The 12,890-nt window shown below is 39.0% G+C and overlaps 1 protein-coding gene across 1 annotated transcript; it reads left to right on the forward strand.

Annotated features, from left to right (window-relative positions):
- Positions 1 to 7,377: 7,377 nt before the first annotated feature.
- On the forward strand, positions 7,378 to 11,771 carry LOC109118123 (zinc finger protein 334). Its single transcript, XM_033767090.1, is given in 6 exon segments — positions 7,378 to 7,404; positions 9,632 to 9,983; positions 9,986 to 10,066; positions 10,069 to 10,251; positions 10,337 to 10,432; positions 11,707 to 11,771. Coding segments are annotated over 6 exon segments (804 nt in total).
- Positions 11,772 to 12,890: the final 1,119 nt, after the last annotated feature.

The following is a 12,890-nucleotide window of genomic DNA, read 5'->3' on the forward strand; positions in this document are numbered from 1 at the left end:
GGAGGAGGAGGAGGAGGAGGAGGAGGAGGAGGAGGACAAGAATTGTTGAGAAAACCAACAAGCTGTGTCTAACTCAAGATGTTCAAAAAAGAATAGAAAAGTTCAAAACATGATGAAGAATATAATAAAAAGGGGGGGCTGAGGATTTAGCTCAGTGGTTCTGATGCCTGCCTCGCAAGCACAAGGGCTCAAGCTCGATCCTCAGTACCAAAACAGAATAAAATAAAAATAAAGGAAATAGAAACAACAGAAAGGATTAACTAAAACAAATGTTGTATTTTTTTAAGTACTATACAAAATGTAGAAGTTTCTAGCTATAAAAATAAAGGAATTAAAAATAGTGCGGATCCCCCCCCCCATTCTTTCCCATAAATTTAGCAATGGGCTGTGGCCCTTAACCACAGATTCAGTAAAGGACATACAAACTTTTCAAACAATACCATAAGCAGTTTTGTGTCATTCACTTTGTTAAGTTTGTTTTATTTTATTTTTAATTAGAGGATAATACTTGTATGTATTTTTGGAGTACAGTTCATTTGCAAACTTGGTTGAAATGAATAGGCTCTTACAAAAATGTCTCAACCTAATTTATGAAAAACAGAAATTCTGAACATATCTACAAGCAAAACAAAGCAGAATAAAATACATTAGGCCTCAAAAATTTTACAGGTGAGTTCTAGGTACATAAAGTTAACCTTAGAAAACCTCCCCCAAGGAACAAAGAGGGAAATGCTCCACCAATTTATTTTATAGCATTTTATAACTGCAATACTGAACCTAGACAAAGCAAGCAACGTGTCTTTACGTATAAATATAAACAAATATCTGTCTAATGTATATCATTAATAAACACATGTTTTTTGACATGCTACAGTCTGCTTGAGTTTTGCTATCTCCGCCATAGATGCAGTGCATGGATTTCTACCCTTCCAAGATCCACTAGGTCCTATTGCCCAGATATCTCTGAAGACAGGGTCTACACACACCGAGACGGAAAAGATGAGGTTACATAGCATGGAAGCTAGGAGAGATGAGCCTAAGCAGAAGAAGTCTAGTATAGGAATGCAAAAGTAATAGCGATTATAATTATGAAGTGTTTATGCTCATGTTTAAACTTTTTAGTTGCTCAAAACAATCAGAAACTTCTGAAATAGATCCGATGATCCTTACTTCCCCATGCATATGCCTTTGTCCTACCCTTCTCTTTTGAGTGTGGGCTGGACCTAATCTAATGACTTCTTTGCAGTAACACACGGCAAAGGGATAGAATATATCACTCCGGAAACTGGGTTTTACAAGACTGCAACTTCTATCTCACTCATCTCTCTCCTGCTCTCGGTCTCGCTCTCCTCTCTTGCTCCTTCTGATGACACAGCTGTCGTTTTGTGGGCTGCTCTCTGGAGAGCCTCGGGGCGCGGGACCGAATGGACCGCGTGACTAGCCTTAGACGGTGACCTTTGTGTAGTCCGGCCTTGCCCTGCTGCAGAGCAACTGACATCCCATTGTGGAGGGAGCCTGAACCAAAGACCCTGCCTAAACCATGTGAAGACGTCTTTGAAACAGAAACTGAGCGGTCATAAACATTGTTTTAAACCACAGGTTGGGTAATTTGTTATGCAGCAATGTATGAGTAACACCTCCAACTAATACAAAGAAATTCCAAAACCTAACACCTGATTCTCCCCTCCCCAAAATGGCTGTGACTAATGGTGGGTAATTTTTGATACTTTTATAATAGTAGAATCATAAAGATGTATTTTAGGATTATGTTTTTAATAAACATACAGAGAATTTTAGCAATACTGTTTTAATAGGTTCAATTGTTTCCATATGGCAGTGAAAATAAGATAAAAGGAAATTCCTAATTACAAGAGCAGCAAAAATTTTGAAAATATCTAAACTTGAATATATAGAAATATATTCCATTTTCTCTGGTGCATATGAAATTGTGTTTTCTTTTATAAAATTCCAATAAAAATAAAAGCAAGTTTTGGTGCATTAAATGGTTTTTCTTTCTTTGCTTTTTGTTTTAACAAAATATTTAACATACATCCAGAAATTTTTAGAAAAATTAGAATAATGTTACTATGTATGGCATTTCTTATTGACAAGAGGTTCATAAGAATTTAGGTGACATCGTAACTCAGTGGGTAAAACAAAACACTTTCAATAAATTTTATTAAGACAAATAGTTACATCTGAAAAATATTCAAATCACACCTATAATTCATATATTACATCAAATAAATTTAAAAGAGCTACCTTCATATGTTATCTTAAATTTTTCTGGAAGACATTTAGGTTCCTTCTCCCCAGCTTTTAAAAATTGTGGTTGAAACCATTATGAGGTATGTTCTGGTTATGTGTCTTTTCACACTGGTTCAATTATTTAAGACTTGCCTGGAAGCTGAGTTGCTGGACTAAAGGGTGTACAATCTCCAGTTGGGGTATAAAATTTCTGTGGACAAATATTTTTCCAATGTTATGATGACATCTTATTATTTTCTAAGCTTTGCCAAGCTAGTCTGACAAAAAATATTTACATTAAAAAATCCTTTTGCACTTCCCTGCTGTATAGATTACTGACCATTGTATATGTATATTGTATATATATGTGTATATATATATATATATATATATATATATATATGTGCCTTATTTACAACTCTTCTATATTAATGACCTTGTTCGCATCCTTATTCTATCTTTTAAAAAATAATTAGGATCCCAATTTTTAGTGATTTCTAAAAGGGATGTTAGTAAGGGAAGTTGAGTCTATTAGGAAATAACTATATTTTATCCATTTATTTGCTTTTTAAAATCTATGCTTTTCCCTGAAGGAAGAGGGGTTTTATTTTTTAGTTTTCTAAAGCTAAATTTGTCAATCATTTTCCTCTACACTGTCTGTCTGTGTCGTCCTACCTTCTCTATCTAACGATGCAAAAATCATTTAGTCTGGCTGTTTGCTATATACAAATACATCTGTATTTGTATCAAATTTGTGTGAAACGTGTTTATTAAACTTTGTGAGATGGGAATTTAACCTTAACTTTTAATACAAACAGTTAGTAAGTTGTCTCACGTAAGTTTTCAATAAACCATTTAACAAATGCCTTTCTTTTTACGTTAGAGTGGTATCTTTACATGTACTGTTCTTGGAAATCACGTTTTACTGGTATTTTGGCTATTTCTTTCTGCCTAACAAATTAGTCCAAGCTTAAAGCAATATAGTAGTATTTCTTTTACTCTGTATTAGGTCGCTCCCATGTGACTTCATCTGGATTGAGGTCTCCCAGCTACTTTACTCAGTACCTGCTCAGGATGGCTCACTCCTCCTCCGATAATCTTGGCAAGGATGACTGGAAGGCCAGGCATAGTCAGGCAGCTAGAAAAGTTGGGCCTGATTTCTCCATGTGGTCTGAGTGCCCCTGGCTCTACTCTTCTTGGATCCCCCTGGTCTCTGTCATAGGGTAGCTGGATTTCTTAAGTAGTGTCTCAGAACTGCAATTCTGAAGCTTCGGGACTTCCTAAGTCTTTGTTTTCTGAAATGGGCAGTGTCCTTTCTGACTCCTTTGAGTAAAAAAAAGCACGGCAGCCAAATTCATTGTGGGAGGGAAAGACACAAGCTTTGAAGACTGGAAGATTTGGTTCATTGAGGGCCAATTTTGGAGACTAGCTACACAATTGCTATTTTTTTCTCGAGTTTGATAATATAACATTATCAGAAACTTTCATGCTTTCCAATGAGTAAACAGTATACAGGTTTATTCAGTATGTATACAATATGCATATATATTTGTCTTCGTGGATGAAGAACTATTTTCTTTATTATTCACATTATAATAAGAGAATTGGTGTTGTTAAAATGTTATTTTTGTCAAATAAGTCAAAATTATTATGATTTACCCCTACATGAAATTGACAGAAGGGTATATAGACTGTTACACTCGGGAATACAGGAGTTGGAGTTATGGTTAATAGTGTTTTCTTTAGAAATATTTATAGATATTCTGATTATCTTCAATTTTCATGTATTTCTTATGTAATTTTAGGAATTCTTTGTGTAATCTTGGGTAATCATTGCGTAATTTCTTGTGTATTTTTCACTCCGTCTGAATGAAATCATGGAGGTCATCGTTGTTTTCTTAATACACTGCTGGAATTTCTTTCAGTCTGTGGTTTTCCTTTCTCATTCACAGTCCTCTGTAGCATTGACCTGAAACTTTCCTTTTTGTATTTGTGGTTCATAGCAGTCAACAAGCCCGGTAATTAAAGCAGAAGCTCCTCAAAAGACCTCTCTCAGCTAGGGCTGGGGATTTAGCTCAGCGGTTCTGCTGCCTACCTCGTTAAGCACAAGGTCCCAAGTTTGATCCCCGGCACCAAAAGCAAAACAAAACAGAAAGATCTCTCTCAGCTCAGGCTGGAGCCCGCTTTGCTTTATGGGCAAAGTGGCTCTGGAAGCTCAGCCAAAGCGCTTTTGGTGAAGCCTGGGAAGCGTGCGTCATTTTCAGTCCTTAACCTGATGCTCTCCCAGTCTGCCAGGCTCTTCCATACTCTCCGTCTTTATCTTGTTTGGCCAATCCTGCCCACCCACACCAGCCTGCCTCCTCTTTTAGACTTGGAAGTATTAACACACCCAGTGTGGTTTCTGGCCCAGATGATGGGCTAGATGTTGGAGCCCAGTGATATAACCCAGAAGTGTGGGCCAGTTAAGTTCGCCTTGGGATGAACGTTGAATGATGAAAAAATGAGATGGGCAGATAAGGAGGGGCTCCTTCCCTTCTCCCATGTACTATTCCAAGGTCAGTTTGGTCTCGCAGTCCTAGAGAAGTACACTGTTGAGCACATGCTCCTGCAGAGGCACCTGCTGCCTGTGTGGGGTCTGGAGTGGAACAGGCATTGCGCTAATGCCTCTCACATCTTGTGGGTCAGTGGTGTCAAACCTGTGGCATTCATACTGCAGTGGGCATGCAGAGCCCTCGCTGTCAGCACGAGCCGTCACCCAGCACCACGCCAGCAGCTGAGCATCGGACATTCAGGTTTAATTGCAGTGGTGGGTGGCACTTTGCAATAAGTAAATGAGTTTTGAGTTGCAGTTTGGTCACTCGGTCTCTAAAAGGGTCACCATCACTGGTATAGGTCCTTTTTTTTTCTCCCTGTGCTGCTTGGCTTGGAGCCTGATAGTGAAATCATAGCACTTTAATCTTTTCCTTAGGCTCTACTGTGGTATCTCAGTTCACGAACTTGATCCAGTCCATGATTCTGGAAAAGATGGCCTCGTTCATATCCATGTGGGAAAGATCGCCATGATCCTGTTCATCACCCGATGCACAATTCTCAAATGCTTCTGTTTTTTGACTAAGTTGTTTGTGAACCAAATTATTTGCAAACAAAATTGTTCATGAAATGAGGTACCGCTGTATTTTCTTGCGATCTCAGTTAAAGCCCATTCTCCCACTATCTGATCTTGAAAATCATAGGTGATCTACTTGAATATTTTTAAAATCCGTATAACTCTACAGGAGTAATAAAAGCCAAGTAATTTAAAATTAAATAGCATGTATTTTATTGTGGAATCACTCAGATACAATGATACCAAAAGAGTGGTAGTCTGAGGTTTGCACTTGGAGGGCTAATCACTGGGAACGTGTCGATTACAAATTTGCAATGGTACAGTGCCACAGCTGGGGTGGCTGAAGGGTCCATGGGGTGAGAAAGGATGGTGGGAGATTAAGAAAAGGTAAAGAAAAGAAGATACAACGGAACAAAGAAAAACAAAGGTGGGGCCATGTGGGGCTATAACTCCTGCTGGGAGAAAAAGACCCCAGGCAAATGCAGCGGGTTTATTTATAGTGGTGAATATAAGGGAAGGGGCGGGGGAGCTGGTCTGTAACCAGGAGCCAGAAGAGGGGCTAAGGTCTGCAGGCCATCATGCTTGATGGTTTTCTGGAGAATGAGCGGGGAGGAAGCCTTCTTCCAGGTCAGGCCTTGTTCTACCACATCCTCTTGTTGCCTGGACTCCTCCTATGGGGCTCTGCTTCATCCGAGGGAGGGGAGTTAGGCTGGACACAGTGATCTACAGCGCAGCACTCCCGGCAGTATAGCTGTGGTGGTTCATGATTCAATACGCCAGCATGCCATTAGTGATATTTTTCAAAAGAGCCAAAATTCCTAAAGTTGAAATCCAATCTAAATCCATTGCTTCCTTGATGTAGCTAGTATTACCTTCCAGGAAATTTTGGTATACCTAATTATGTATACTGTTAGTTCAAGTGTAAATTAAAATAAGGTTGTATGCTCAGGTTATTATAAACAGATGTGTCATCTGTATTAACGTGTGGAGTATTAGAAAGTTAAACGTAAGCTGGAGCATTTCTTCCTTGAATGCGATTGCCTGGCCTGATATAGGCCTCGTTCCTTCTCTTTCTACCAAATGCCACGGAACTTTGACAGCCAAAAAATTCTCGCACAGATGTGCTGAATGCCCCGTGTGACATACATCAGCCATGCTGAGCACCACTGCAGAGGGATGGAAATGCACATTTACTTTCCTGGACATTCCTTTAACCATGTTCTCACTGTTTAGACTGTTCTTGACTCTTTACTCCTTTTATCTTTACACGGTGGCCATAATCAGGAGCCGTTTCCTTATAGAACCATTCTGTCCCCCTGGACTACATGTTTTCCATCTCCACAAGATGTAGAGGCTGCACATTGCCTGTGGGGCTCCTTCCCAAGTAATCAGGCCCATGCTGTGTGCTTTTCTGTCCCTTTGGGTTCCTGTGCCTGCTCATTGCTTTTCTTTCTTTCTGTGTGTGTATCTCTGTGTGTGTGTGTGTGTGTGTGTGTGTGTGCAGGTGGTGTTTGTCTTGTTCTCTATGAATCGGTGAACTCCACTCTGATCTGAATGAACAATCAGTCCAGGAAGAATGGCAACAGCTGGAACCTGCTCAGGGGCTCCTGTAGAGAGATGTGATGCTGGAGAACTACAGCAACCTTGCTGCAGTGGATAAGCAGTTTCCCTGCATAGCTCCCAACATGTTGCATTTCTAGAACTTAATTCTCTAGTCTTTTGTATTAGGGAGAAAGACAATGAAGCCCTTTACAGCAACCAAAGTGTGTGTGTGTGTGTGTGTGTGTGTGTGTGTGTGTGTGTCTACTTCCCCCCACCTTCACCAAAATGCTCTGGCTTCACTGAGCTCTGGTTAGGTATCTTTACGGAGCAGCTTCAGAAGCTATACTTTCTACGTCCTTCAGAGTCCTTGAAGTCCAAAGAGTTTGGTCCAGGTTCTCTGTCACTTCCCATTAACAGGGTTTCATATGAACAAAGAGGTGTGATCTTCAGATCAGAGCAAGGAGAAGAACCATGGATAGTGGATGAGTTCTCAAGTCAGAACTACACAGGTAAGTGAATGATAACCAAGCAGGTGGGAACCCAAAGTAAATAAGAGTGCCAGGGTGGTCAGTGATCACATCTGGTATCTTGGTAATGTTTTCCAGGAATCCTTTTGTGTAGGACCAGGCCTATGGAAGTGACTGAGGACAGTTAACGGCCATGATAGGAATAACCAAACCACTCTCCCCAGTAAAAACAGAGGAAAGATATTGAGAAGTAGAAAGAACATGCCCAAGTAGGAAGGAGAACCAGGGAAGAAAGAGGGCAAGGGAAGGAAGGGAAAGGGGATTTTAGAGAGAGAATAGAAGGGGGAAATGGAAACAAAGCTTTTGTAAATGCGGAGGGAAAGAAAGGTTGAAGAGAGGGGAGGGGAATGGGGGAAAAAGAATTTAGACACATCATGTACAGGTACAAATTCCCTATGGTGAATGTGATCATTTTATGTGGCAAATAAGTACTAACAAAATTTTTAAAATAAATAAATAAAACAATCTCCCCAAATAAATACACTCCTTTAATTGAAACCTACAAATACTTTTGCCCCTAAGTTTCCTATCCCCAGAATTCAAGTTCCTTTTACCACACCTTTATTTCTATAGCATTCTGTTAACTCCCTTGTACCACCCACCGTTGTCATAGACATATTTTTCTATTCAAACATTCCTAGCTCTGTGTTTAATCAAATAAATCTTGCCTGATTTGAGTGATCTTTCTAGTTGCTTCTTTCTTCCATTGCTTAACTGAGAAATAAGTCAGTTTCCCTTTCTGCCCCAGCCCCACCTCTGGAAGGACTAATAGGAGGTAAAGAAGGCTCCTAGCTCAGAATCTAAGAAGATTCCCACTTACAAGGTTGTCCTGCTTGCCTCCCTTTAGTCCCAGCCCTGTCCAGGCTGCCATTTTTCTATTTCCACAAATGCCGGAGTTCATACGTCACTGTAAAAATTTCAAATTGACCCCTTCTTTGTGTTTTTTGATAACACTGACCATCTTCCTGTGGTCTGTTTTACCTGGCTTCACCACATCACTGTCTTAGTCTTAAATTACTTAACTCATCTGTTTCAGTACTCTGTCAGCCATACTTTTAGTATACTTTATGTTCTGTTCTTTATGATTAATTTTTTTCCATTCTGTGTTTAGAATGTACTTGTAAATGTCAAAGGCTCTTGTATTCTCAGCAAGTTTCCTATTCCTTTTTACCTTGTTAAATGCCTGTTATGGATGGCTTTGCATTTTTCTTTTTTGCTCCAAAATCAACCAAACAAGAAGTACTTGCACTTGCACTTTTGTTAGTCCTGGGGGCTGGCCCTAAAATCTAATAGCCCTCAATGAGGCATTTGTAAGGATTTTCATTGACAGCAATGATGTAAAGATTCACAAATTATTATTTTTTTTTCCTAGAATGTGATGATGCCTTAGAGAAGGACAAAGAAATCCAAGAAAAATATTTAAGGTGAATTGCATTGTTCAACAACAAAACACTGATTACAGAAAGAGCTAATGTATCTGTGAAAACATTTACTTTGGGCATGAATATTGTTCCCTCAAGAAAAATGTCACACATGTCTGATTGAGGTGCAAATGGTTTGAAAACTATTTAAATTATCCTTGTAAAGAAAAGCAAGGACAATAAAAAGATTCCCATTGAGCATAATGGATACGAGAAGCTGTTGCTCCATACTAAGTAAAAGAAAATGAGCCAAAACAGGAGCACCCTAGGCAAGGCTTTATCCAGGGAAGGAGCTACTGGGCTGCCTGGAGCAATGGCGAGAGAGGGTGAGACTAACTGGGGTGAGGTTTATATAGGGTGGTGCAGTGCAGAGAGTATCATGAAAGTTGAGAATTAGTCAGGTTGTTGCACAGGCAACTGGACACCAGGTGATTGGAAGGGGAGGATCACATGAGTAGCAGGATGGAGAAACAAGTTTGGTTTTGTTTCTCCAGAAGGAGTAGGTTTCACCTAACGCCACTGGCTCATTTCTGTAAGCAGGAACCATTTTAGGAACCAGAGCCATTTTAGAATGTAGAATGAGGCCATTTTGTCTGTTAGAGAACTCTATCCCTAAGCATGAGAAAATTCATTCTGGCATGGAAAGATAAAAACATGATCAAGTTAGCAAAACCAGATATCAAGATGAAGATCTTACTCTGCACCAGAGCTTTCAAACTTTGAAGCAAACTCTTGATCTTAGTAAGTGCAGGAAGCCCTTCTTTGAGAGGCTGGTTTTTTCCACACAGAAGAGGGGATGTATTGCAAGGAAGCCAAATGAATGTGAGGAATGCAGGAAAACCTTTTGTAAAAGGTCCACCCTCATTGAACATCAGAGAATCCATACAGGGGAGAAACCCTATGCTTGCGATGATTGTAGGAAAGCTTTCCCTGTAAAGACAAGCCTCACTCAACACCAATGAATTCATACAGGAGAGAGACTCTATGAATGCAGTGAATGTGGGAAAACCTTCACTGACAAATCTGCCCTCATTATACATCAGAAAATTCACAGAGAATAGAAACCATAAGAGCGTAATGAATGTGAAAAGACCTTCTTTTGGAAGTCAACCTTTACTGAGCATTTCAGGTCCCCCACAGGGAGAAACCCTATGAATGCAAGGAATATGGTAATACCTTCAGTAAGAAATCTTACCTCATTATACATCAGAGAACTCAAAGAGGAGGAAGCCAAATGAATGAAGGGAATGTAGGAAAACCTTCTTCTGTCAGTCAGCTCTGACTGCACATGAGAGAATTCACACAGGGGAAAAGCCCTATGAATGTAGTGAATGTGAGAAAACTTTCTTTTGTCAGTCAGCCCTCAGTGTGCATCACAGAAGTCATACAGGAGAGAAACCCTACAAATGGGTGGTCAGTGTGGTAAATTTTTATGTACCAAATAAGCCCTCATTTGTACATCATATAGTTCATAGTGGAAAGAAGTCTCATGAGTTATGAATGTGGGAAATGTTCCTGTCAAAAGTTAACACTCACTATACATCAGAGAACTTGCACTGGAGAAAAGCATGATGCATTTAATACATGTGGTAGAGCATCCATTGTGAAGTCAAACCACAGTGAACATAAAAGAATAAATACTATGAAGAATCTTTATGAATGTCATGAACATGGGCACATGGTTAACAAAAGCTCACACCTCTTTCTACATCAGAGAACTCTGTGGGAGAGGTCCTATGAATGCAACTAATGTGGGAGGCCCTACTGCTAGAAGTCAGCTTTGACTATCAGAGAGCACACCCTGGGGAGAGACCCTACACATGTCATGAGTGTGGGAATATTTTACCAGAAGTTCCCCTTTACTGAACACCAGAGAATTCATACAGGAGAGAAGCCATATGAATGTACCCAGTGTGGGAAATCCTTCTGCCACAAGTCAGCCTTCCATGTGCATCAGAGAATCTATAGAGAGGAAAAGAATGAAATGTAATGAAAGTGGGAACACCTACTGGCATCTGTGGACTCTCACTGAACATCGGAAAAGACACACAGAATAGAAACCCTATGAAAGTAGCATATGTCAGAAAACATTTCACCACAAATCCAACTCCCTCTTACACCAGAAAACTCACAAAGAACAAGTTCCAACAAAGCAACAAATCAAATAATTTACATAATACTAAAACTGTACCTAGAGGAATGGAGACTTATCAATGTAATGGATGTGGGAAAATTTTCTGCCATAAATCAGCCTTCATTCTAATATCAGAGAGTACCCACTGGCAAAAGATTGAAGTTGCTTAACTAATGCAGCAGAACAGGATTTTACTCATCATTTTTTATTGGTTTGATTTAACATTATATAGACGACAAATCTGTGTGTTGGAAGAAATTTTTTCGAGTCTGATAAGACATGTAACTTCACTGATCCAAGAAGTTCAGTAAACTCCAAACAGGAGATCAGAGAGAACTATGAAAGTTCACAATGCAAACATCATGCCAGATGATGAGACAAACATTAAGTTTACTTCTTAGATTTTTCTCTTCAGTGTTACTTGATAAAGTACATTACCAGGTGTATGGATTTAATTCTCACTCCAAATCAATATGAAGTTTTTCCTATGAAAATTCAGTAATTTATAAGTTTATGGTGTATTATGCTTGTTTTTGTCTTCTAACGCTGTCTCCATAGTCTTTTAGTAACAGACACCAACCTCCTTATCTGCAAAGGTGGAAGCTGAAAGGACTACCCAGGTACCCTATCTGCGCATGGTGATTATACCTCAGACAAACATTTGATAAAGCTGTACTCATGAAAGTCCTTTCTGAGACTTCTAATGAGATTTATGCATTGATCCTGCAGTGATCCTGAAGCTTCCAACAGAGTCAAGAAAACAGCAGTGGCAGCAGGAAAAAATGCAGAATTAAGCAGATTTGAACAGCAAAGATAACTCAGGTGGCATCGGAATCCAAAAAGTATTTAGCTCTCTGTGCTCTCTCCTGTTCTGTAAGTGATTTAATTATGTCATTTAATATTTTCAAAAATCTCCTGGGTACTCAAATTAACATGTTCATAGAGGTGTTCTTTAGAATTTTTCTGACAAATATTGAGGACAAAAAGGCCTCTGAAATGCTCATTAGAGTTATGTTATATGGATATATGCTGTTAGGCAGAATGACATTTTTATGAGATTAGTGTGTTAAGTCCTGACTTCCATAGGGAGCTTTTTCCCTAAATTCATTATTGGCTTCTCTATCACATTACACATCTGCCCCTTGGAAGAGGAAATAAGTGTATCTAATTGTAAAACAGGAAAAGTAAGTGGAGTTTGCTTGGCTCCATAGTCTTTCTTATCAGGTGCTTTTCTTCTCTACTACTTCTTGTCATGGGCATTGTCTGTGTTTGAGCTGGCATTTGGTCTAATTCTGTCTTCCAACTAATTGGCCTATTTGCTGATCACACTAAGCTGCATTCTCCAACTCTTATCAATAATAAATATATCATCCTGATTCCTACCTGCTACTTTTTGTTGTAATTTTTGTTTTTTCAGGTGGAGCGAGAAGTGCTACTTTGGGGGAAAAGGTGCCTCAGAGAACACAATATAAACAGAATTCATCTGTTCATTTACTCCATAGGTTAGATGTATATGTAAGTGTATTCACATATCCATGCATTATATAGTTGAATATAAACAGACATGAATATGTGTATGTGTAGTCCAATCTTGCTCTTTTCCTGTGAATTTTATTCATGGTCACTTAAAGGATTTGATTGCTGTTGTGAATGGGATTTTTATTATATTTAATTTAAAAACTATTTTTGTGTGTATTTTCTGAAAAAACTATTTATTGATGGAGTTAAAAAGCTTAATTTTAGGCTGGGGATTTAGCTCAGTGGTTCCAGTGCCTGCCTCAAAAAGCTTAATTTTGTACCAAATATGCCTAAATTTATCCCTTAGTTTTAATATTCTGCTTGACCTTGTAAAACCTAGTGTTCATTGTAGATGAAACTGGTGAATTGCTTTGTATTTTTTAATATATTTTTGT

Source organism: Fukomys damarensis, unplaced genomic scaffold (assembly GCF_012274545.1).
Source record: "Fukomys damarensis isolate Sample0158 unplaced genomic scaffold, DMR_v1.0_HiC HiC_scaffold_22, whole genome shotgun sequence".
Classification (NCBI taxonomy): domain Eukaryota; kingdom Metazoa; phylum Chordata; class Mammalia; order Rodentia; family Bathyergidae; genus Fukomys; species Fukomys damarensis.